This window comes from Rhinatrema bivittatum, chromosome 10 (genome assembly GCF_901001135.1).
Source record: "Rhinatrema bivittatum chromosome 10, aRhiBiv1.1, whole genome shotgun sequence".
In the NCBI taxonomy this organism is placed as follows: Eukaryota; Metazoa; Chordata; class Amphibia; order Gymnophiona; family Rhinatrematidae; genus Rhinatrema; species Rhinatrema bivittatum.
In genome coordinates, this window is record NC_042624.1 from 125146887 (window position 1) to 125174217 (window position 27331).

The window sequence follows — 27331 nt, forward strand, 5'->3', positions numbered from 1 at the left end:
GCCTCTGTGCGCACGGATCGAAACGGCGGACAGGGTGGCGAAAAGCGCCAAAATGGTGACAGCAACCACGCGGACGATATGGTGACCACCTCGGAGGGTCTCCACGTGGGAGGGTCCTCGGATCTGACCGGGGTCTAGCCCTGCTAAGGCAGATGAACCCAGTAGCACTGGTCCCGGCTGGCGACCTGCGCATCTCCTCGAGCTTCGGAGACCGGAGACTTTTAAATAGATTTCTACCTTACCTTGTCTCGGCGCTTCCCGGTTTCGTTCCGGGCGGTCTTTAGCTGAGGGGGGAGAGGGAAAAAGCCTTCACCGCGGCGCTTAAGGTTGCACCCACTGCCTCTCAGCCTCACCCTATGTAAGGGGCTAGGTTCCTGCCGAGGGTCGGCCGCCGGACCGAGGCTTACCTCCGAGGGATCACGGAAATCACCTCGGGAATTCTTAACTGGGGGAGGGACCAGAGGGTGTCACCGCAGGGGAGCGGGGCTCGTCTGTAGAGGTAAGATTTTTTCTTAATTTGGTTTTGTTTGGTAAAATTAGTCTAAACGCTGTGCTAGCATGCATAGAGTCCATAATTGCTGTGGAGACGGAAAATACTGAAGAGCTGCACTTCCTGCAGGGGTATATGTACTAGGGCTGACATCAGATTGAAATCTGATCCGTCTCCAACTGCTATCAGGAGTACACTATACCACGCCGCTAAGTGCTCTAGGTGATGTTCTGCCCACGCGAAGAGCCTACTGGCTTCCAGAGCGACTAGGCGACTCCAGGTGCCCCTTTGTGGATTGATGTAGGCTACAGTGGTGGAATTGTCCAACAGGACCCGTACCGCCTTGTGGAGGAGTAGGGGAAGGAAGGCCTTGAGTGTAAGTCGGACCACTCGAACTTCCAGTCGATTGATGTGCCAGCAAGATTGGGTCGGAGACCAATTCCATTGAGCAGACTGGGTCTGGCATACTGCTCCCCAGCTGGAGAGGCTGGCGTCTGTTGTTACCACGATCCACTGCTGTGTCAGAAGGGACATCCCCTTCTGAAGATGGGCAGGCGATAGCCACCACTGCAGTTCTGCGACGGTAGACTCAGAGCAGCAGGGGCATCAAACTGTTCCGATACCGGTTTCCAGCAGGATAGCAAGGCTTTCTGTAACGGCCGCAGATGTGCAAAAGCCTAGGGGACCAGACTGATAGTGGAGGCCATGGACCCCAGAACCTGAAGATAATCCCAGGCCGTTGGCAGGGCAAGAGAGAAAACTGCACACTTGGCCCCTGAGTTTGAGCGATCGGTCCTCCGGAAGAAACACCCTGCCTCCTCGAGTGTCTAATTGCTCCCCCAGGAATTCCAATGTCTGGGAGGGTTGAAGCTTGTTCTTGGGAAAGTTGATGACCCACCCCAGAGAGGTCAGACACAACAGGACCTTGCTGACCTCTAGCTGGCAAAGAGACTTTGATTTGGCCCAGATGAGTCAATCGTCCAGGTAAGAATGGACTAGGACTCCGTCTCGACGCAGGGTGGCCGCCACTACCACCATTACCTTGGTGAAAGTGCACGGTACCGTGGCAAGACCAAAGGGGAGTGCTCGAAACTGAAAACGTTGGCCCAGTATCACGAACCGAAGATACCGCTGGTGGTCACAGCGAATCGGGATGTGTAAGTAGGCCTCCGTCAGATCGAGCGAGGCCAAGAATTCTCTGGATCGAACTGCCGCTATCACCGCCCTCAAGGATTCCATCCGAAAATGGGGAACCTTGAGAGCCCGGTTGATGTGCTTGAGATCCAAAATTGGACGAAAGGAGCCCTTCCCTTTTGGGCACGACAAAGTAGATGGAATATTGGCCGGACCCTTGTTCTTCCACTGGGACGGACTATGGCCCCCATTTCCAGCAGGCCTCTTTCGACTTCCGCACGGGGAGATCAGGTGAAGATCCGGTAGGTCGCGAGCAAATTCTAACGCGTAGCCTTTTTCTATCACCTCTAGGACCCACTGATCCGTCGTTATGGTGGCCCATTCCCTGAGAAACTGGGACAGTCGTCCACCTAAGTCTTGAATGGAGGAATGAGCCGGCTCCATCTCATTGAGAGGAGGACTTGGTGACAGAGTGTTGCTGGTTACTATCCCTGAAGGGCTGACATCCCCGAAAGGAATGAGACCAGGATTGAGATCGGGAAGCATTACCCCTCAGGAACTAGCCCCTTGCCCTGGTGGAAAAATGGCGTTGCCCCCTAAATCTAGTGCGAGAGGGTAAGAAGGGCTTCGACTGTTTCGGGTGGTCCTCCAGCAACTTATGAACCTTATTTTCTCCCAGGGATTTGATAAGTTGCTCTAGGTCCTCACCAAAAACAACTAGCCCTTGAAGGGAAGGGTTCCCAATTGTGCTTTGGAAGAGGTGTCTGCAGACCAATTTCTCAGCCAGAGGAGGCGCCTGGCCGAGACCGCGAAGACCATTGCCTTGGCTTGCACTCACAGAAGATCGTATGGGGCGTCTGCCCCATACAAAATCGCTCCAAGTGAGCCGCCTGCTCCGCCTCTGCAGACAGGAGGTCTTGGGAGCTGAGTAATTGTTGAACCCAACTGAGCCTTGCCTTCTGCATGAGACTGCTACAGATTGTCGCCCGAACTCCCAAGGACAGGACCTCAAATATGCGTTTGAGATAAAATTCCAACTTGCGGTCCTGGACATCCTTTAGAGCCGTAGCCCCAACCATCGGGATGGTGGTGAGTTTGGTAACCGCCATGACAGAAGAATCTACCTTGGGCATCTTAAGTAGATTCAAGCAGTCCTCAGGAAGGGGGTAGAGCTTGTCCATAGCCCTCCCCACTCGGAGTCCCGCCTCAGGGGACTCCCATTCCCCAAGGAGCATCAGCTTATGCATAGGGTGAAAAGGAAAAGTACATGAAGAACCCTATGTCCCGCCAGGACCGGGTCCACGTTGGCAGGCATTGCGGCTATAACCATATCCGCCAGGGGCAACAATTCCCAGTTCCTGCAAAATGAAGGGAATGAGCGGTTCTAGCTCCTCCTTTTGAAATAAGCGTAGCACCCGAGGATCGTCCCCCTTCGAGGGGGGGTTAGGAAGCCGCAGGTCAACATCCGTATCTGGAATTGGGACCGGCAGCGGGACCCCCGGGACAACCCTAACCGAGCCCTGGCCCTCCAGCGTCTGAGGTTGCGGAGGAGAAATTTGCGAGTTTTTTGGTGGAGGGAGGGGTCCAGGGATGGATCCTCCTGCTGTAAGCTGGCTAAATAGGATAAGAAGCACAAACTCCGCGGAGAAACAAGACAGACTTCCGGGGGGGGGGGGGGGGTGTAGGGAAAGGTCAGGTAACCCATCGGGGTATGAGGGGGGCTTAAATCAGGAGGAGAAACTGAAAAAAAAAAAAAAAAAATCGGGCTCACCTTCCTCCTGGCACATCCGATTCTGCATTTGAGCCCGCTTCCAAGATGTCCGCCGTTCCCCGGGCCGGGATTGGCCTGGCCACGCGGCGGGAACTCGCCCATGGGTAGATATGGGCAAGGGGACCGATGAGGGACCCTCCCCACCCGGTAGGCACCTGAACAGAGACCTCCGCGGGAAAAACGTGTGGCAGACTCTCCACTTGCTTTACAGGCGCTGGAACGCGGCATCAGCGCTGAAGAAAAAAAAATCGCTAAAAAAGTAAAAACAGCCGAGCTGTGCAGGGCTGAAGTCGGTCAGCGGAGGCAGCTACTGAACTCTGCCGGAGCTGTCCACAGTTCTTAAAAAGTTACAAATACAACAAATACAGCCCTGCTTGTAGCCTTTTTATTTATTTTTTTAAACTGCTCAGCTAAGCCAGGGGAAAACCACTCCCTGAGAGGGTCCTGTTGTACAGTGGAGAGCTAGATAATGGGGGAGGGACTGGACCACCAGTATCACCCCAGATGTCACCGGGAAAAAGGGGCCTAGGATGGGCAAGCCACCCCCCCCTCCGCCAGGCTCCCAGCAGAGCGGAGAGACCAGAAGTAAAGAAAATCTCCTCAGGAAAACTAAGGGAAGAAGAAGAAGGGGAACCGTAGGTTCAGCTGCTGGAGACAGACGAGTACTGAAGGGCTGCAGGGTAGGCTCTGTCCTGATATAGGAGACCCTTTCAGTTTTTCTCTGTCTCCACCTGCTGGACAGGAGGCTCAACCCACGTTCTGGACTGATCCGGGTACGTACAGGAATCTAAGTTAGTCACATTTTTTATTAAGTGGCAGGGCACGTGGCAGCCACTCTTCTAAAACCCCAGCTAATTCATGATCGTGGATATATTTGGGGAATCTAATAAATCGCAAGTTGCCCCTTTGCGACCTATTTTCTAGATCGTCGAGTTTGAGAGCTTGCTGATCATGATCTGCTTTGAGGGAAACTTTCTAAAGTGTGCACGCGATCTGTTAAATTGGACATTTTGCTGCATCTCCTGCATTTGCTTACACAAATCAGTCAGAAGCATAAATACTTTGTAAAATTTAGCATAAACCTTTTTGAACTTGGACTCTAAAGCAGCCACGACTGCTGCTGCTACTTCTGCAGCTCTGGATCCCTGATTCTGGAGATGGAGGAGTGCTACGAGTCACCACCACACTCTGTCGCAGCTTTAGTTTTTCCCTTCTCCTAGTGCTGCTGTTTTGAGGCCATAACGTCTGCCGATCTCCTACGAAAAAGCTTGCACTTCGACTGCACCTGATTGGTCTAAAAGGAGCTCCCAGTATTTTGCTTGTAAGTCCTAAATTAGCCTGGTTTTAAAGCAAAAAAAAGGAGGTGGGGATGCAGAGCTGATCAGACTTACGTCTTACACCTCCATCACATCATGTGACCCTGACCAAACCTTTTTTAAATGCAACTATACTAATAACTTTCATCACATCCTCTGACAACGAGTTCTACAGCTTAATTATGCACCGAGTAAAAACATTTCTCAGTTTTAAATATCTTACCCAGTAACTTCATTGCGTTCCCCCCCACACGACACTTCTGAATCTAGGCCAGAGGTTCCCACACCCATCCTGCGGGTCAGGTTTTCAAGATCTCCACAATGAATAGGCAAGAGAGAAAGTTTGATTACTGTGCGGGTACAGCATGTACATTTCTTTCATGGATAGTTTATTGTAGATATCCTAAAGCCTGACAGGCTAGGGATCCTCCAGGATAGCTTTGGAAACCACTGATCTAGGCTGTTTCTGCTTTGGCCGTCACTGAAATCCTTTGGCCTGTAACATAACTCGTCCCATCTCTGCTTTCTCAGTTAGCAGCACACTGCTCCCTACGCAGGCCCACTCCCTTCCCCAGGTCTCACCTCTTCCATTCCTGCTTCAGCTATGCTGGCTTTCTTGCTGCTGCCCTGATCTTGGTCCATGATACTATCTTCTCCCTTGGCGTAGCTGTGAACGATCAAGGCCTTGGCAGGGCTGGCGGCTCTGTGAAGTGGCTCTGCCAGTTCATAGTCTGAAGATGGGGAATATGCTGGTGAGATGGATGGGGGGCTGTTGGAAGGGTTGCTCTTGTAGACAGTCAAAAGATGCTCTCTGGGCAAAGTGGGTGGCATGGACAAGTCTAAAGCTGTGCTCTCTTCCTGCTGATCATTTTCTTCCTCCAGTCTTGAATTTTGACATTCCTCAGACTTTGTTTCAGTGGACTCTGTGGACTCTGAAAAGAACAATAAAATACATAAAATTGCAGAGAGCAAGCAATGGTAGGCTGGGAGAATCCTCTTACTGCAGGTGGCAGCAGGCCAGGGTCAGTCCTTCCACTGACAGCAGAGAAAGATATAGCGGGTAGGAGCCGTATCACCACAGAAGAATGCTTAATCTACAGTCTGCATCGCATGCATTTCTCTTGGGTCAGTGTTCGTGCTCATTTGCACCACAAGTACTGGGCCTTCAAAGCATTTAGCTAATGCCTCAAACTGCCCTAAAGTTGCTTCTGCTCTCCACAGCCTTGTTGGATTCTCCTTGACAAGGGCAGGGTAAAGGTGCCTGTCCTGAATCAGCCCCAAGGAGATGCAGCACAAGCTTACCTGTAGGCACTGAACGGTCCTCACTCTCTGCGTTGGCCTCTGTGGGAGAGACAGTGTTTTCCCCTGCAGGCACCTGCACCTCATACTGCATGGAGCCCAGTTCCTCTTTGCTAAAGGCATCACTCTCGCTCACTTCCTGTGGCACTTCTAAACACACCCGGTGCCTCTTGGTTCCTATTCGGTGTTTTGCCAGGCTAAAAACGAGAAGGCAAAGTTACTACATGTAACACGTTTTCTGTGATTGTGCGCAGCCCTGAGCAGAAAGCAATTCTGGCGTTCTGGAAGGAGTAGAAGCCTCTGCTATGCACACATGGAACTTCCTGCATTGTGGCAGGACCATAGCTTCTCCATTCCTTCCCATTTATAGACAATATATGAGGGAGGCAACTCCCACAGACAGGAAGGAGGGACTGTAACCAGGGAACTGCTGTCTTCAGCAAACACTTCTAGGTGAGCAACTTTGCTTTCGCTGAAGACACGCAGGCTCACCATGTCACAGGTGCTGGACTCTAGGACAGGAAGAATGAATGGGTTGGAACAGGTCGGAGAGAGCTGCTTCACCTCATGGGCATGGGCCCTAGGACAGCGCTTCATGGACTGGCACTGGTCCCCAGGGGTATTTCTGCCTGTCTGCAGAGTGACAGTCATCGTATGAGGATGACGAGGATGCAAGACCCACAGTGCACTCTGCACCACAACCAGAGATTTTTCTTAAACTTCCCCCTCTGCTCAGCCAACGTTTCCAGGTGGGGCTGGTCCTGAGGCTCCATTTTGGGAGGAGGGGGCAGCGCATCTGCTCTGCTCCGCTGCCCCATCTTCTATAAAGAAGCCAGGAGGAGGTGGGGCTTCCATAGGGCCTGAGGGCAGAGCCCCCTCCCAGGGATCAGGCCTCAGGACCAGTCCCAACTGGAAGATGTCTATGGGGCGAGGGTATTCACTGTAGTAGTGGGGAGATTGTGGGCAGGCTAGGAGAGGGAAGGCTTTAGTTTTAATAAAATAAAAAAGGTTAAGATACATTTCATACTGGTAACCTTCTGAAAGTGACAGACCAGCTATAGGGCTGACTCATGGAATTAAAGCGTCTATCACCCATCCCCTCTGCTCCTTGATTTTCTGAAGCCCCCCCCCCTCTGTCCAAGTAATTTAAGGAAGGTAGCTCGCCAGTCCCTGGCAGAACGATTCACTGATTTAGGGTGGAAATCAGTCCCCACTTTCGGCAGAAAGTCAGGTGTGAGCAGAGCACCACCCTATCATGAAATCTAGTGGAAAGTGGAAAAATCACCAGGGCCTGAAACTCAACTGTGGGCTGCAATGAGCACCACAAAAGAGTAAGCATGCAGGCACTGCTTTTATCCACGAGGTTGCACGAGACAGGACTAGGCTTGATGGGAAAGCACAATCGAAGCAAGTCCTGTGAGAAAAGGCTGAACAGCCATTGGGCTTTCTTCTGCAGGAGTGTGAGACGTGCAGCTGCACTCTGGACAGAGGAGGAAGTCCTGCGAGAAAAGGCTGTACAGCCATTGGGCTTCCTTCTGCAGGAGTGTGAGACGTGCAGCTGCACTCTGGACAGAGGAGGAAGTCCTGCGAGAAAAGGCTGTACAGACATCGGGCTTCCTTCTGCAGGAGTGTGAGACGTGCAGCTGCACTCTGGACAGGGGAGGACGTCCTGCGAGAAAAGGCTGTACAGCCATTGGGCTTCCTTCTGCAGGAGTGTGAGACGTGCAGCTGCACTCTGGACAGCGGAGGACGTCCTGCGAGAAAAGGCTGTACAGCCATTTGGGCTTCCTTCTGCAGGAGTGTGAGACGTGCAGCTGCACTCTGGACAGCGGAGGACGTCCTGCGAGAAAAGGCTGTACAGCCATTGGGCTTCCTTCTGCAGGAGTGTGAGACGTGCAGCTGCACTCTGGACAGGGGAGGAAGTCCTGCGAGAAAAGGCTGTACAGCCATTGGGCTTCCTTCTGCAGGAGTGTGAGACGTGCAGCTGCACTCTGGACAGGGGAGGAAGTCCTGCGAGAAAAGGCTGTACAGCCATTGGGCTTCCTTCGGCAGGAGTGTGAGACGTGCAGCTGCACTCTGGACAGGGGAGGAAGTCCTGCGAGAATAGGCTGTACAGACATTGGGCTTCCTTCGGCAGGAGTGTGAGACGTGCAGCTGCACTCTGGACAGCGGAGGACGTCCTGCGAGAAAAGGCTGTACAGCCATTGGGCTTCCTTCGGCAGGAGTGTGAGACGTGCAGCTGCACTCTGGACAGGGGAGGACGTCCTGCGAGAAAAGGCTGTACAGCCATTGGGCTTCCTTCGGCAGGAGTGTGAGACGTGCAGCTGCACTCTGGACAGGGGAGGAGGTATTCAAGCAATACAGAATGACAAACCTCTTCTGTTTCAAGCCATAAGGCTTGCTAGTGGATTTCTTTCTAGTCAAACTACACTCCCCTCATCACTCAAGTCAGGAGGGCTAGGGAGCACACATTGAGGAAGGGCAGCAATCCTTGGTTTTGTATGATTAAGGCTGGGAAAGCCCTTGGTGCCAATCCATGTTCAGAACAGAGGGAGAAGTGAAAAACAACAAACGCGGAGATGGAAGTAGCCAGGGTGAAAAGCATAAACCATTAATCCTGACACCAAACATCTCTGGTCAATACATTCAATTCTTAGCCCCAGCTTACGGAATAAGACCGCTGCCATTTTGTAACAAGCTCTTATGCCATGCTTTTATCTGGTGAAAACTAAAAACAAAAGAATTCAAGCATATATTACATGAAAGAGATGAAGGAAACATGAATCCTGCTACTGAATGTAAACACTGCTGGCATCAGAAAAATATAGTGCAATGTTCTCCAGTCTTGTGCCCACAGTGAGCTATAGACCACACTACAACCTCATTCAGCATCAGTGCATGCTACTATATCTAAAAGTTGTATTGTGCAATAAGGAAACAAAAGGAATAAGCAACTGTGCTTAAATTCTCCCTGCCGATTTAACCCATTGCATGAAGCACTGAGACTTACCTGCATTTCCTATTCAGCTAATGGCTCTGCAAGGTCCTTGTCGGCTACTCTGACATCGTCAAGTGCCGAGAGACCTCCATCCAAGGACCTGCCCCTGAGTGGGCCACTGGGTCAGGGATTCTGTCCAAAAATTGTGTAAGTTTTGAAACTTTATTCTTCAGCCTTATTTGGTTGGGTAGACAATGAGGGTAGGTGCAATTGTTTCTTGGATGCTAGTTTATTCCTATAAAGCATCAAGGGAGACATGCTGGGTTACCGTACATAGGAGATGTGTAGCAAGGAATACAACAGTCAGGGTGCACAAAGCTTCCGAACAACGTGTTAATGCATGCAAGGATAGAGCTGGAGGAGTTAATGCCAGGCAGCTTACATTTTGAATATAATAAGTCAGCATCAACTTGATATATTGCTAACAGAGTCCTGGCACAAGAAATGTGACACTTATTTATGCCCACAAGATTTTCCAATAAAACGAGGGAATGGAGTTTTAATTATACGTAGATGCAAGTCATCTGTGAAAAGAGCGTCCAATCAGTCCCCTCCTGCCACTGAATCAGTCATGAGAGCACAGAGCTGGATGGTGGAGCAAATAAACCACATTAGTTGAGTACTTCATTTCCATTTGTTTGAAGTTTTCTAAAGCTCTGTTTATTGGAGACTCCAATGTGCATGTGGAGGACGCCGTTTCCCCCTCATACCAATGACAGTAGCAGATTATGGTCAGCTTATAGGTTTTCCCACACAGAGGAGTGCATACAACAGTGGCACAAACTCTCTGCCTTAGCCACGCGGGAAAGCTTTCGCTGGCCAAATAGCAAGCACATCCTTTTGCTCCCTGGCGTGGCAAACACACAGCCCGTGCTGAGCGCAAATGACTGGCATGGCACCCCAGGCCTTCTGCTCCTGCCTTTAACGTGAGCGAGCGCGATGCAAATTTTCTCTGCCTATGCATGGGAACGTTGAAAAGTGACAGAGAAAATCATTTCTGAGTGGCAATATCATGTCGTAAGTGAACTCCGGCTCCTGCCAACCACAGCCACTGCTTTTTTTTTTTTTTTTTAATAAAGATTTATCTCCACTGAGCAGGCCTGCTGGATCTTTAAAGGCTTTCTCAACGGAAACGTGTAATCCCAGTCTTACAGGCTGAGCTGCTGGGCACAAACTCCACCTCAGCTACAGGAGAGGCTTCCTCCAATTCCCAGGCTCCAACTACTTGAGCTTTTTCTTTTTTTCCCCAAGAAAAGAAAATACTTCCACGTCAAGGGTCTTCTCTTCAGGAGCCATGCCGGGAAACGCGGCGCGGCAGGGAAGGGGAGCAAAGTATAAGGAATTATGTACCACTCAATTTCAGCGTTCCCTCAGAGCAGAAGCAAACCAAGTGTTGTGTTCGTGCCTCTTCTCGCCCTCGCTCCACCCTCTCTACCTGGGATGCGATTCCCTTCGGCTCAGATGGACTGATACAGCCGCGGCTTCTCCCCGCCTCTTGGTCCCGGTATCCCCGGGCTGGCTAGACGCCATGGATCGGCCATGTTCCTGAGGACGTAAGGGTGCGCGCGCTCCAGACTTTGTACCAGCAAGGGCGCGAACCTTGGGGGCGTCCCCCCGTAGTGACGTCATCCGTTTTCAATTTAAGTCTTTGTTTGCTAACCTCAAACGAGTTAGCAAGGAACTCCATCGGGATTTGCTTCGGCAGTCCACGATACTTGCAACGATGATCCAAGTCAGCAAGGGGAAACCTTTCTCCACTGCTCGGCCTTTTCAAACTTACCAGGACTACCCGCTCCTCAGGGGCTCCGCTCTCTCTCTTATTGATTTCAGATTGTAGGACGGGATCCGGTACTCGCTCCTCGAGGGCCTAGGTTTCCGAAGACTCCTATTGCCTGGAGGCGATCGCAGATGTGAACACAGTGAGTCCTATTACAGACAGGAACCGGCACTCGCTCCACGAGGGCCCTTGTTCCTAATCGCTAAGGCTCCCTTCAGTCTAAGACATTATCGCAGGTACAGAGATCATGAGTTACCATTGCAGATAGGAACCGGTACTCGCTCCACGAGGGCCTATGTTCCTAATTCCTTTCTCAGAAGATATCACATCCCAATATCTTATGGATTACTATTACAGATTAACAGACAGGAACCGGTACTCGCTCCACGAGGGCCTACGTTCCTAAATCTCTTCTAGCCTCTCTTCTATTCCAGAAGCCATCCCATACACAGTTATTGTGAGTTCTATTTCAGACTGCCTATAGGAACCAGTACTCGCCTGCGGCTCCTGTTCCTGATTACTGAAGACTCTCTGTTGCATAAGACGACATTATAGATATCTACAAGTGTGAGTGTATCATCTACCACTGGTTGTATGTCCAGCATACCCTCTCTACTCACTACCTATAGTCTCTCCTTGCAGCTCAGAGATCATAGTTCCAGTATCAGAGGGACTTCAGCCCTGCCAGGCACATCAGCTCACTACTGCCACCTCTGGTGGTTCTACTATCTGTGTTTGTCTCAATACTCCAGCCTAGCCGGTGGTCCCTCCCAGGATCTCCACTTGAGGACGCTGTCATCTGCCATTGGCCCAGGGATTCACTATTTCTACTAAGTGCTACTCCTTACACTAATAGAGCAATATTATCTGCCACTCTGTGGGAGCCAACCCACATCAGACCATTAACTCCTCTCTCTGCAGAAACTGATCCAAATCACATAGCTATCTCCCCGTGGGGATCATACAGGTTGCTGGCTCATCTTTCTACAGGAACAACGCATAACAGTTGCTACTCTTTCCCTCTGGAGGAGCAGAGCACTAACAGATCGCTACTCCTTAGCAAGATCCGTAACAGAGTGCTAACTGCGCCCCCTGGCGGGGTGTTCACTAACAGATTGCTATTCCTCCTTCAACGGAATATTCAGCAGCCAGATTCATAACAGATTGCTAACTCCTCCCCTCTGGAGGAGCAAATTTATAACACCAAGGGTCTCCAAGCCCCTGCTCACCCACCTCAACCAGGACCTAACAACCTCCTGGAAGGGCTCTCCAAACTTCTGTTTTCTTCATTTTTTTTTTTTTTTTTATATTCTCCAGACTCAGGTTGTACACCATCTATCATCTGCTGGAGACAGAGAAATACTGAGGCACTGCAGGTGGCACACTAAATTATAATGCAATGTCTGTAAATCTGTCTCCATCTGCTGGCAGGAAGGCAAAGCCACAGGAACACACGATTTATTGTTTTGCTTGGAAGAATGGTTTGGATTAGTGCATGGTCCTGACAGAAAAGATACTGTAGTCAGACCATTGTTTGATCTTGTTTGAGTTGTCCATTGGTCTGAAGCTTAAAAATTTTATGCAGTGCGAAAAGAAACTCGTTCAGCCATTCGTGCAGTCAATGGAAAGAATTAAATGGTCAAACCTGGAGCAGATTACAGGTAGGATTAGTTGATAGATGGAATAAAAGCCTGTCAGCTGCGTGTGATAAAGTGTTGCCATGCATACTCATGGTATTGGAGAACAGCAAAAATGCTCCCTGGTTCACACGTGATTTATTCACTCAGCGCCTATACAGCAACCTGGGTGCGCGGGCCTAACGCTTCACGGACACGCTGGTATCTGTCATTTCAAATGCATACTCGCTTTCTGGATCGGGCTTATTCTCTAACCACATTAAGGCATGCAAACACTAGGACTTGTTGGGCTAACAGGAATTTGTCATCGAAATTTCACACGTGGCATACTGAAGACCACCTTTTCCACCTGACATTCATCTTGCTCAAGAAATGTAAACATTGGGCTACCTTGCAAATACTTTTTTCTGAACTACCATTATTTGCTCTGCAATGTGGCAGTAATAGGAAAATTGGTTCTTATTCCTAATTTTCTTTCCTGTAGTACCACAGATTAGTCCAGACAGCTGGGTTTTGCCTCCCATTGAGCAGATTGAGACACTTAAGACCCACTGATCCGACGTGATCTTGACCCACTCCTCGTAGAAAAGAGCCAACCGGCCCCCTATTGCTGGCACCGAGGAGTGGGTCGGCCTCACCTCATTGGGGGGATTTAACTCTGCCCTGCCCCTGGGAGGGGCCATCTTGCCCAGGCCTGCATCCACGAAAGGACCGGTTCCACGACTGCTGCCTGCCAGTGCCTTGACGAGAAGAGGACCCTGAAGATCTGGAAGACGTGAATTGATTTCCGCGAGAGCGATAGGGAAAACCATTTCTAGCCTTTGTTTTGTCCTCTAGCAGCTTATGCATGTTATTCTCTGAGGGACTTGATCATTTCTTCTAAGTCCTTCCCAAAGAGCAACTTCCCTTTAAAAGGCAGTGAACCACGGCTGTGCCTTGGAAGAAAAATCTGCCGCCCAATTTCTTAACCAGAGGAGTCTCCGAGCTGACACTGCCACCACCATGCATCTCGAAGTACGGAGAAGGTCAGAGCGCATCCGCACTATAGGCCACAACAGCTTCCAGCTGCTCGGCCTGCGCAGACTCTGCAGGTGACAAGGTCCTGTCCATCTGTAACTGCTGAACCCAGCGCAGACCTGCTCTCAACATAAAACTGCTACACATAGGGCTCCCAGCACAGACCAGCTTCTGATCCTAAAGATCCTTGAGCGCCACAGTCCCGTGACCGGAATGGTCATTTCCTTAGTGACCGCTGAGATCGAAGTATCCACCTTAGGAATCCTCAGAAGATCCAGCGCTTCCTCCGGTAGCAGATACAGCTGGTCCGTGGCTCACGTGACCTTCAGCCCCGTGTCCGGAGGATCCCACTCCCAGAAAAGCAAGGCAGTCACGGACTGATGGAATGGAAAAGCCCTGGTGGGACCTCAAAGCCCCACCATAACCGGGTCCACTACTCCCAACTCAGAGCTCACATGAGGAGCGTCAATACCCAGCTCCTCCAAGACCGCAGGTATTAACGGGCCCCAGAAAGAAAGACACTGAGGGAGGAGGGAGATTGGAGAGCTACCGCAGCAAGCTCGAGCTGTGCCTGAAAGCGCTGGACAGCACTAAAAGAAACAGGGTGAGTGAACCGGGACCCCGGTGTCACGGCTCCAGGAGCTGAAGAGGAATCCCCGACCATCAGCTCTCCTGCCTCACATACCAGGGGGATGGTCCCACCAGGACCTAACTCCTCCCTCCCTGGGAGGCTGTTTGAAGAAAACTTTATCCTCTTTTGCCTGTACTTTTCTATCTTCTGTTTTGTTTGGTTTTTTTTTAAAGTCTAAGACTGCAAGAGTTTGCACCTCCACCATCTGCTGGAGACAGAGTCTGAGGATCTAACATTTGCTGTACTCAGACTCCTCGTTTGAGGGTGTATGGAGGGGATATGGACAAACCTTTGCTGCATTGCAAACAGCAATGGATACATAAATTACACACTGTTGAACTGTGAGTTAAAGAAATAGTTTGGAGTGTTTTTTGGTTTTTTTTTTTAAAACAAAAAATGCTGAAGACTTACAAACATCTCTGTACACATTTCTGAAGGCTTTAGTAATATATATGTGCTTGATTTGCAAATGGTATAAATATGAGCCAGTTTCATCTGCCATTTTTGTGAAAGCAATATGATGGCATCAGTGTGAGATGTGTGATTATGGTGTTTCCTTTATAGGATGTTTACTGATTTTATGTATTCTCATAGCACTATATATATTGGACATAGTAGCATGTACTGATGCCAAGTGATTGAGGTTGTAGTGTGGTCAGATACAGTCAAGAGCTCACAGTGGGCATAAGACCGCAGACTGAGGACATTGCAGTACAGTTTTCTGATGCCAGTGTTTAGATTCAGTAGCAAGATCCATGTTTCCTTCATATCAATCCCTTACACCAGGGATAAGGGTAAGGAGCATTTCAGCTGAGAGATTGTCACAGGGAGACTCCACAACTGGAAAGTTTATGGACTTTAAAAGTTACCCACTATTTCCAGGGACCAGCCCAACGGCACTGGAGAGGCCCTGTACTGTCAGGCGACAGGGCCACTTGTCACAGTAACCAGCTCTGCTGAAAGACATTACCTCTTCTCTGCAGGATCTATGGAGTCCGTCTCCTCCATCCTGTGCTCTTCCTGGTGGAATTCGGCAGCCTCTGGTGTGGGAATGGTGTGATCAATCACTTGATTGTCCTTCCCTGCTTTCCAAAGCTTGTAGCGCTCTGGCTGGAACTTCCGCACAAAGACATCCATTGATATCTTCACCATATCCTTTCTACAGGAGCACTGCAGACAAGTAAAAACCAGAGGCAATCAATTCAAGACAAGAAGACAACGCCTGAGCACCTCCAGCAGATCTATTCTGTGTGCACATTCCACCTGTATTACAAGGATTACCGTTTGTCGACTTAAAGAGAGCCTTGATCTGAGGCAAAAATCTGCATTCTTGCTTTCAAATACACTGAATTCTTTTAATTGATAAACAAAATCCTTAAATACACACCCCTCCCAGCACGTCATAGCCAAGCAGGAATGGAGAGCGAGTAAAAGGGAAAGCAAGTTTGCTTACCACAAACTGTGTTTTCCATAGAAAGCAGAAGAATCATTCATGACAAGTGGGTAACGTCAGAAGATGGCATCAAACGGCCCCATCGCTCCTAGCTAGCAGAGCTTTAGCTCTATCGAGCATGTGCAGGAGTTGCCCCCTGAGCTTCCTCAAACAGTAACAAGCTAATAGATGTGCAGTCGACTCTCCGGGCTAATTCATACTACTATCTATGGAAAACGCCATTTACAATAAGCAAACTTGCTTTTTCTGTCGATAAGCAGGCCGACAAGTGGGAAGTCCCAAGCTAAGGATTACAATGGGATATTACTAGAAAAAACTCAAGCCCCCCTCACCTCATACACTTTTTCTCCCCCCTCACCTCGTTCCCTTCCCTCTGCTCGCCACTCCCCCCTCTCCTCCTAGCACTCCTAAATTGCTTATCTCTTAGTGTCTTCCTTTTGTACATATGTATATATTTACAAACCTCGTTGATTATTTAATGCAAATTTCCCCTTATTATTCACACCCTCATGTATTCATTTGTTAACTTGTTTTATTTGTTCAATGTAAAGCGCCATGCCTGGCGTTTGTTTGTGTTACACTGTAAACCGATGTGATATCCTGGATGAATGTCTGTATATATATATATATATATTAAAAAAAAATTAAATAAATAAAGACTTTGCAAACGTGCTTGCCCAAATTTACTGTCATTTCCTAATTACTTTATAGATAAAAACTGCCCAAAGCAATGTAGAATAAAAATCAGTTTCAAACACCCTCATTACAATGGCCATAATCAGAGCATCTTACCCAAATCACAATATCATACTGCTACCCTACCACCAGTTGACATAAGCCAGGTTTTCAAGGAGTTACGAAATTTCTACAGCTCACTCTCCGCTCTCAAGAATGCTGGTAACTCATTCCACAAACCTGGTACTAATGACCTGGTAGCAATATTGCATATGTCTGAGAGGAACTTAACAGATGGGCAATAGAAGAGGCCTCAGCTTTCACAGAGTTCACAATTTAAAGTCCTGCGAGATTGTGGCAATGAGAAATACAGTCCGCTATCCAGTTAAAGAACACTCGACGATGGTCATAGGAAACAAAGGTGGGAAGTTTCACAATGCAGCAGAGTCCTCTTTGTAGTAAACTAAAGTCTGCTTACAATCCAGGGTATGACAGTCTTCTCTCCCGCATGTGCATGCAGCCTTGAAAAAAAGGTTGGCAATACAATGGATTGATTAATGTGAAAGGCCGAGACTACCTTAGATAGAAACTTCAGGTGTGTATGGAAGGAGAGTAGTGAACCAACGCTGAGAGTTCAGACTTATCACTACCAGAAACAGAACTTTAGGTTAAGAATTTGAGTGACATGGTTTCCAATGGCTTTCTCAAGAGCTGGGAAGGTCCCATGGATTCGGAGGCTTCTGGTCAGGAGGTGTCATCTGCCATAAAATCTTTATGAACTTTGACATTTATTTTATTTATTTTTATTTTATTTAACACTTTTTTTATACCGGCATTCGTAGGACACATCATGTCGGTTTACAAGTAACTGAGAAGGGAAATTACAATGAACAAGGGAGGGGCTAACTGGGTAATATGCAAAATACAAAGGAAGAGAGTCAACAGCAGAATTACAACTTTTTGCATTCAAGTTAGGGTTAAATATGCAAAAGAACTTATAAACAAATTAGGCGAGGCATGTACACTTGAGGAATTAGCATATGAGGGCTTATTTACAGTAAGAGGAGGCAAGTGCACATATGTATAGTTAAAAGCTAGTGGGGGGGAGAAAGGAGGGAGGGAGCAGGGGGAGAGGGGCGGGTGGGGTAGAGTGAAGAGGGGTACAGTAAGGCACGGGTACTTTGAGGGAGGGGTTGCTAGGGGGTGAGAGGGAGGGGTAAAGGGGGGCTAGGAATGCAAGGGAAGGAAACAGGAGGGGGTGGTATGAAGGCTGAGTGTGAGCTGAGGTGGTTCGTAGGACAAAATTAGGATTGAGAGGAGTTGGGGTATGCCTGTCTAAAGAGCCATGTTTTGATTCCTTTTTTGAAGTGGCTCAGGGATGGTTCTAGGCGGAGGTGGACGGGGAGGGAATTCCAAAGTGTGGGGCCCGCAATAGAGAAGGCTCTATCTCTGGTAGTGGTAAGGTGCCCAATTTTAAGTGAGGGGATTTGGAGAGTGCCAGCAAGGGAGTTTCTCGTGGGGCGATTAGCTTGGCGGAATTGTGGCATATTTTCAAGCCAGGGTGAGTTGTTATTGTATAGAGTGTTATGGAGGATGGTGAGTGTTTTGTACTGGGAATGGAAGGCGATGGGGAGCCAATGGAGGTCCTGGAGTATGGGAGTGATATGGTCTGTTTTTCTGGTGTTTGTGAGGATTCTTGCCATGGTGTTTTGGAGGATTTGGAGGGGTTTAATGGTAGATGCTGGTAGGCCTAAGAGGAGGGAGTTGCAGTAGTCGAGTTTGGTTAGTATAGTGGTTTGCATCACAGTACGGAAGTCGTGGGCGTGGAGGAGGGGCTTCAGTTTGAGGATTTGGAGTTTATAGAAGCCCCCTCTTAGTAGTGATTTAATGTGGGATTTGTAGCTTAGTTGATTGTCTAGGGAGACTCCTAGATCTCTGACACTGGGGGGTAGTGTGTGAGCTAGTGAGGCGTTTTGAATCATTTGATGGATTGAATCGATTGGTTGATTTGCTAGGATAAGGATTTCAGTTTTAGAGGCGTTGAGTGCTAGGTGTAGATTGGAGAGGAGGGAGTTGATGGATGTCAGACAAGATTCCCAGTACTGAAGGGTTTCATTGATGGATTTCTGGATGGGAATGAGTATTTGAACGTCGTCTGCATATAAGAAGAATTTTAGTCCAAGTTTAGAGAGGAGGTGGCATAGTGGGAGTAAGTATATATTGAAAAGGGTGGACGATAGAGAGGAGCCTTGGGGTACGCCTTGTGTAAGGGGAATGTGAGCGGATTCAATATTATCAAGCTTGACTAAGTACTTTCGGTGGTCGAGGTATGAGGAGAACCAGGCTAGGGCTGTGTTTGAGATTCCTATCTCTGCTAAGCGTGATATTAGGATTTGATGGTTCACTGTATCAAAGGCGGCTGAAATATCGAGAAGGGCAAGTATGTATGATTGGCTGTGGTCCATGCCTTTGAGGATGGTATCCGTTATAGCAAGTAGGAGTTTTTCGGTACTTCGATCTTTACGAAATCCATATTGTGCAGGATGAAGAATATTGTGGAGATGGGCTTATTATTGATAACGACATAAGCTGCTATGGCATGGAGGTGCACCCTCAAGAGGACATGGCAAGGCTCAACTGTAAAAAGAGCATAAATAGATGAGCAAATGCTAGGCTCACAAGAGAATGGATTTAAGGCCTTCCAACGGCACTACATGGTGAACCATAGGCCCTCCTTGTAGACTGTTTCCTGGCTGAGACTATTATGTCCTCAATCTCCCTGAGTAAGGAATGACCCGCAATGACTGTTCAAACCTCCAAGCTGACAGAGGAATTGAAGGTTGGGATGGAATAAAGTGCCATTGCTGAGTTAGCAATGCCAGTTCTGTCCTATAGGATTGGGATGCCTGCTGGACAGCTGTACAAGATACGGATACCACATCTGCCTGGACTATGCTGGTGCAATGAGTATTAGCTGAGCCTGGATTTAGATTAGTTTCTGGATCATCCGGGTGATCAAAGGGATTGGTGAAAAAGGGAGTACAGTCTAGCAGAATTTCTCCAGCTTGCTGTTCTGTTACGACGTGAACAAGTCTACTGCTGGTGGGTCCCACAACTCAAATAGACTGCCTGTGGTTGCTTAGCAAAGAGATAACTTGGGGGACGGGACTGAAAACCCTGCTGAGGTACCTCTGCAAGATTGTTCGACAGACCTGGAAGATGTGTGGCTTGAAAGGTGGCCTGTAATTCGTTTGGCAGAAAACTACGAGAGAATATACCAGATCCCCAATTGTTATAACACATCACTCATGGGAATCAGCAAACATGTAAACCATCTGGCTCTTATGTTATAACATTCATTATACACAGTACAATCTATATTGAATTCATATAGACACAGTAGAAATCTATTTCACAAATATTTATTATTATATTGCACTTCTTCCCTGTACACAATACATTTATATTACACAAAACTATCAAAAAAGTACAAATATTCAATCAAGCAGAATGCGGACATGTCAATGAAATCAATCCATTATCTGACTCACATATATATTATACGGACATATCCTAACCCTTCACCCCAATAACACATCTCACAATCACACATCATTCACACCACATAAAAACTATACCCCATAAATTACACAATTATATATCAATGTTCACTCTATTAAACACTTGATATAACTCGATCCTGTCTAATTCAGTGTTTCCAATCCTCTGCTCCATCGTTATTCACCCCAACAAGGTGCCTTGTTTCACCCTACTAGGACTTCCTCAGAGGTAATCTTTAACCACCTCTATAATTAGAAAGGGATGTTCCCATTCACAATTCAGCACCTAAAACATATGTTCCATATATATACATACATATATACACACACACACACATGTTTTAGGTGCTCGACTGTGAATGGGAACATTCACCTTGTTGGGGTGAATAACACTGGAACGAAGGGGGTGAACATCGTTGGAGCAGAGGAATGGAAACACCGAATTAGACAGGATCGAGTTATTATATCAAGTGTTTAATAGAAAGAGTGAGCATTGATATATAATTGTGAATTTTATGGGGTATAGTTTTTATGTGGTATGAATGATGTGTGGTTATCAAATTCGCGGATGATACAAAATTGAGTAGTTAAATCACAAGCAGACTGTGATACATTACAGGAGGACCTTGCAAGACTGGAAGATTGGGCATCCAAATGGCAGATGAAATTTAATGTGGACAAGTGCAAGGTGTTGCATTTAGGGAAAAATAACCCATGCTGTAGTTACACGATGTTAGGTTCCACATTAGGAGCTACCACCCAGGAAAAAGATCTAGGAGTCATAGTGGATAATACTTTAAAATAGTCAGCACAGTGTGCTGCGGCAGTCAAAAAAGCAAACAGAATGTTAGGAATTATTAGGAAGGGGAATGGTTAATAAAACGGAAAATGTCATAATGCCTCTATATCGCTCCATGGTGAGACCACACCTTGAATACTGTGTAAAATTCTGGTCACCGCATTTCAAAAAAGATATAATTGCGATGGAGAAGGTACAGAGAAGGGCAACCAAAATGATAAAGGGGATGGAACAGCTCCCCTATGAGGAAAGACTAAAGAGGTTAGGACTTTTCAGCTTGGAGAAGAGACGGCTGAGGGGGGATATGATAGAGATGTTTAAAATCATGAGAGGTCTAGAACGGGTAGATGTGACTCGGTTATTTACACTTTTGAATAATAGACTGGGGGCACTCCATGAAGTTAGCAAGTAGCACATTTAAGACTAATTGGAGAAAATTATTTCGTTCAACGCACAATAAAGATCTGGAATTTGTTGCCAGAGGATGTGGTTAGTGCAGTTAATGTAGCTGGGTTCAAAATATTTATTATATTATATTGCACTTCTTCCCTGTACACAATACATTTATATTACACAAAACTATTAAAAAAGTACAAATATTCAATCAGCAGAATGCAGACATGTCAATGAAATCAATCCATTATCTGACTCACATATACACTATCATACGGACATAGCCTAACCCTTCACCCCAATAACACATCTCACAATCACACATTTTGTAAATTCCCTTTCAAAATGCGGGGCTGCTCATAAAGAAGTACTCAGGTGACATGGGTGCTCATGGGCCGCAGTCTCCGTGAAACACTTTTTGACATGTCACATATGAAGTCCTTATTCCTGAACTCCGGGGGTTTTGATCATAAGCAGTTTTGTAATTACTAGCAATATTATAGTCTCAGCCTTGCACTTTTTTTCCTAGACAAAAGACTCCAAACGTTAGATGAAAGATGCTGAAATACAAGGCTACAGAACATTTTGAACTAATATGAGGTTAATTTATATTCCATCTAAGATTATGGAAAATATTCTTAGAACAAGCACAAAGTTACACATGAGACGAGGATTAACTTTGAGAATTAAAGCAAATTAACATACAGTCATTCAGATTTGTTTATAATAGAAAGCCAATCATAGAAGTTTTGACAATTATGTAACCTAGTTTAGGGCTTGGAAATATACAACTGAAATTCTATATAATGCTGCATTATCAGTAAAATCATTAGAGAGGGAGGTTATGCTAATGTCTTACGTGGCACTCTGCCTCTCCATAAAGTACCATATTTAATGTATAAGGTTTATATTATTTTATAGCATTTTAATAAAACTGCTCTACAGCTAGTGGCTTTAAGTGTTATTTTCAATGACTCACAACACCAGGGGCATTGTATCTGCAGCACATTGCATCTGCAGCGACTTCAGAAAATGCCTTACTGAGGGGAGGGCAATTCAGACCAAGTACCAACAGTACCCACGGACTCTGCACCTGCCTTATAGCAAGGTCAGAGGTCATGCTCTCACCTACCCTTTTCTGTGCAACTAGAAGCACCTGTACTGTGCACTTGCAAAGGCTGATTTTCATGAGTAAACTAATTTACTTGCATAAAATCTTTGAAAGTTTTCCTCAATGTCATTAACAACCCCTCAGAAGACACAAAACATTAACAGCAGTTGAGAATAAGTATTTCTAGGTAGGAGTAGAAAACTAAAAAGTAACCTACCAGCACAGACTGTTTGCCATATTCAATCCAGCGCAGCGTGGCAAAATTGGTGGACTCTGCACAGTTAAAGCCGTGGTTGAAACCAGCATGATAACCATAGGGGAAAGTTATCATGAACTGTCCAGCTTCTTGCGTGACCTGAGGGCAGCAGAAGGGAAATCAGTCGGCAAAGAGCATGGCAAAGAACCCAAGCTGCATTTAAGCTCTGGGCATGCGGCTTTCTTGCCTTGGACCTGGTATAATGGGTACAGGGCTGACTGTTATTCAGGAGAGTCCAACGTTACTCAGAAGAATCTGCCCTTAGGAGCCTGAATAAGCCCAAAGCTTCCCTAAGCTGTACAATTCATGATCTTTCTCATTACAATATGCAGAAGCTCATTATCCATCATTACTGTAAATTTGCATGTTAGTCTGTCCACTACAAAAAAAAAACAGTAGAAGAAACAATCGAGCATAATTTGGTCACGTCAGCATGGAGCAAAATGTTTGTGCACAATTCAGTCACAAGCCTGTCCCGTTTGCACACATTCTCCAACACTTATATGGCCTGACTCCAGAGGATATAATAGGAAAGAGACTTGCAAGAACACTTTATAGATCCACACACACCTTGCTGACAGTCCAGCAAGCAACAGAATATAAATAACTGCTGGCATGCCAGATCAGCACGAGTTAAAGTGCGAGAAGACACCTTTTCCTTATCTACACAATATTTTCCATCAGGGAATGCACGTACTGCCCTGGCAATGCAGATCTTTCCCTTTCATGACCTTAGGTAGCTGCTTATTACGGCGGTTACTACCCTAAACCAATTAAACCTGATACATCACTTTGAATGCATATACAGACTTGCTCTCTGCTTCAATGGCAGGGGGAAATGTGGAAAAGAGGATTTACATTCAGACAACATCCAACAAGGCATTGATCTGTGCAGTCGGGGTAACTTGCTTGGTGTGACAGTTACTACCCTTAACCATTAAGCCTTATGCTCACCTTTGATGCAACTCCAACATTACTCTCTGCATCAATGGCAGGAAATTTGAATCAAACCATTACCAACAAGGGCTCTGAACTTTGTGGTTGATGAAACATAAGTATGGGGAAATAAGTGTGGGAGCTTGCTGGGCCGATTGGTCTTTTTCTGCCATCATTTCTAAGTTCCTATGTAAGATTGAAGCTCTGCACTGCTGTCGGGCTCACACAGGACAAAGTGTAAGTGCACTGGAACCTCGCTACATTTCCGCAGGGTATTTCCAAAGGACGGCCTTCAGACACCTCATTCATCATCTGCACGTGGCAGGAAGAGGGCTCATTCCCCTCTGTGCAGGGATTCCAGGCTTCAGTAGGCTTTTTTTTTTAAATGTAAGTTCTGCCTTTTATGACACTTCAAACTGGATTAAATTAAAGTACAGGAATATTTCCTGTCCTCAGAGGGCTTACAATCTAGCAGCCTAACTTTCAAAACTATTTCAATACTTGATATGAGCATATAAATGGATGCATGGAGATTTATCCTAGTATTTTATAAACTGTGCAGCAGGAATGAGAAACTACTTACCTGATAATTTCCTTTCCTTTAGTATAGACAGCTGGAGCCAGAACAAGTGGGTTATGCACTTCTACCAGTAGATGGAGACAAAGTTGACATCACAGTATATATATATATATATATATATATATATACCCCTGCAGTGACAGCCCGCCAGTATTCTCTGCAAAAGCCAACTCTGGGCAAAAGTCTAGGGCCCAGATTAACACTTATCAGTAACCCCTGGATCATACAGTCACAGGAGGATAATAGCACAACCTGCCAGCAGCCATGCGCAGGAAGGTGTATCCACCTGTCTATACTAAAGAGGAAGAAATTATCAGGTAAATAGTAATTTCTCATTTCTTAACATTTAGACAGATGGATTCACAGCAAGTGAGATCTACCAAAGCTACTTCTGAACAGGCCAGGAGGCTGCATGCGGTCCAGTCAAAACTGCGTCCTCCTGGGCCTGCACATCCAGACGATAATACCTGGAAGGACCACAACACAGCTTGGCAAATGTCAACAGGAAACAACAATCTAAGCTCTGCCATGACGCTGCCTGAGCTCGAATGAGCCCTAACCTGAGTAGGCAACGGCTGCTCAGCATCCACATACACGGCCAAGACTACCTCCTTAATCCAGCGAGCTATTGTAGTCCACGAGGGCAGGTTGCCTTATTTACCTCCCCCATGAAGGACAAATAGGCGATCAGTCTTCCTGAGAGGGTCAGAAATCTCCAGATACCTCATGTGTCATGTCTTAACATCTAAGGATCGTAACAGACGATGTTCCTCCAAATCTCCTTCCCTGTCCAGAGCTGGCAGGGAAATGGACTGAGTCAAGTGAAAATCCAAAACCACTTTTGGCAAAAAGGAAGGAACAGAATGCAGCTGTATCTCCCCTGCCCCCTCAAGTCACTTAAGGAGCAGCTCCCAACAAGATATGGCCTGCAGCTCAGATACTCGACGCGCAGAACAAATTACCACAAGAAACAGCTTTCAAGATCAGTAACCGCAAGGAGAGATTACGCATTGATCAAAAGATGGGACCCGCCAAAAAAATCCAAAACCAGATTACGATTCCACAAGGGCAGTGGTAACTGCAAGGGAGAACACAGATGTTTCACTTCTTTCATCTGGATGAGCCGACAAGGGTCCAGTCACCTGACCCCTGAAATAGGCAAGAGCTGCTACCTGTACCTTTAAGGAATTAAGGGCCAACCCTTCACTCAATCCCTTCTGCAAAAATTCCAAAACGAGTGGGATCTTAACAAAACGATTAACTACCCCTCGAACTTCTCACCAAGCCCGAAGCACTTGCCAAACCCGCACATATGTTAAGGAAGTGCAGAATTTTCTGGCTTGTAGGAAGGTGGCAATCCCCCTGTGACCTCGATCTTCTGGATCACTCTGCCTAACATGGCCACGGGCGGGGGAAGCATACAGCAGCTCACCCTGTGGCCACTCCTGAACAAGGGCATTGATTCCCAAAGACTTTGCATCGCCCCTGTGACTAAAGAAACGCGGAACCTTTGTAGTGCGAGAAGTCGCTAGTAGGCCCAGAAATGGAAGGCCCTAGCAATCCACCATCAGCTGAAATGCCTTGTCTGACAATTCCCATTCTCCCGGATCCAAACTCTGCTCTTACATTGGTTTTTCCTGCAGTGTGTGAGGCTGAGAGATCTCCTGAGGATGCACTTCCGCCCATTCCATAAGCCGGGCTATTTCCTGCGATACACGCTAGCTCTTGGTTGCTCTCTGCCAACAGATGCAAGCCACTGTCGCTGCATTGTCCGACATTATTCAGACTGCTCAACAAGCATGCCAACCAATACTCCAGAGCCCTTGCACTGTCAGCTCCAACCCTGGAGGCTCACATCTGTCGTGAGTACCAGCCATTAAGGGGAGCTTAGGAAAACCCCCTCTGATGATCCGCCTTTTTTTAAAAATTTATAATTTATTCAATTTCACAAATATAAGCAAGACAATTCTTGCAAAGAAAATCTGAAAAGGCACAAGTAATACATAAACAAAAACTGAGCAGAAAAGAATACCAGAAATTATACAGAAGTGCCAACTTCAAATCAAGTCCCCAATCAGGGAGGAATCATTACACAATGTCAGGAAAAATGTATCAGTATAAAATATTAAATTCAAGAGAGCAGAGTAACGAACGAGAGCTATAATTTAAGGACTCTTGCGCTGTAGTGACTGATCCTTAAGTTGTCGAGACAGAAATAGCGATAACTGAGCAGGTTGCTAGAAAACATAGGAGACCTCTTTGTACTTGGAACTTCAGGAAAACCATCGCTCCCACTTGTAAAGCCCTTGGTTTCAGGATTAGTTTTGCAGCATCAGGAAATAGACGTCCATGAATATTCAGAAAGAACCCAATCTTATGCCTGAAGAAAAGACACAAGACAATCTCTATCAGGTTCAAGGGTAGCAGGTGTAGCTTCTTCTGTAACTGATTTCTCCAAGATTACAGATAAATTATCCATATCTAATGGAGGATCTTGCTGTGGTGTTAAGGAGGGTTCTCTTCTGAAATTCGGAGCATAATAGGCTTTAGATATAGATGGTAATGCCTGTTCAGAGATCTTCCAAAAAACACCTTTTGAGCATGTCCTTTGGAAAATTTATAAATCTTAAATTGCGATTTCTCCGTTTTTTTCAAGTTCTCTATTTTAAAGGCTAATTGGGAATTCTCCTTAACAGGATTACAAAACTTTAATTGATTCAACCTCAGTCTTATTTTCATCACAATATTTCTCAGCTTATAACTTAAATACTTTCAAAGTTGTAAGCTTAGTTTCCATTGGATTAAGTTGTGAAGAAACCATTTTACTTAATCCTTATCACTTTAGAGTCTATATGAGATGCTATATAAGTACTGGAACCAAAGGTTTCTAGTTCATGTTCAGAGAAGGAAGTCTCTCAGCAGCTACTACACCGTCTCCAAGCACAGCTCCCTGCTGAAGGCTTAGATGCCCCGGAGGCCACAGGCAAACCTTCCATCTCAATTGAGAAAGGAGGGAGCCCGACCTCTTCTGCCTGCAATATGGCCCCATCGGGGGGGGGGGGGGGGTGTGTGTGTGTGGCTCTCACAGTTGTGGGGTTCGGCGGGGGAATCCGCTCTCCTCCCAGCGATTCCTCAGACAATCTCAGCCCTCGGTCCACTCTGAGGAAAGCCGGATAGAGCTGCAGCTGAAGCCCTTTCCTTAACGCATCTTACGAGTCGAATGCGGCATAACCAGAGGAGAAAGGGAGTGGTAGAATGCCAGCACCAACGTTACTCCGCCATCTTCAGATGATCTGCCTTTAAACCACCACTGCAGGTGAGAGCATACCTCCATCGGCAGGTGAAGCTGACTTGAATAGTCCCAAGACTGTGGGCTCCAACGAGATAGAGGACGCTGAAGAGGACACACATGCACCCTCGCCCATGGCACCACTTCCAGGGTTGGCGCCATCAATCCGAGCACCTGTAGATAGGACCACACTTGTCAGGTGTATTGGG

The 27331-nt window shown here is 46.9% G+C and overlaps 1 protein-coding gene across 4 annotated transcripts in view; it reads right to left on the reverse strand.

The window, feature by feature from the left end:
• Window positions 1–27331, reverse strand: part of KDM4A (lysine demethylase 4A) — a 106391-nt gene that overhangs the window by 53136 nt on the left and 25924 nt on the right. For all 4 annotated transcript variants that reach the window (XM_029618738.1, XM_029618739.1, XM_029618743.1 and 1 more), the window contains exons 8-11: window positions 22279–22416; window positions 15041–15240; window positions 6014–6207; window positions 5294–5643 (exon numbers count right to left, since the gene is read on the reverse strand). In XM_029618738.1, coding sequence (XP_029474598.1) covers window positions 5294–5643; window positions 6014–6207; window positions 15041–15240; window positions 22279–22416 — 882 coding nt within the window. The remainder of the gene's footprint in view (window positions 1–5293; window positions 5644–6013; window positions 6208–15040; window positions 15241–22278; window positions 22417–27331) is intronic.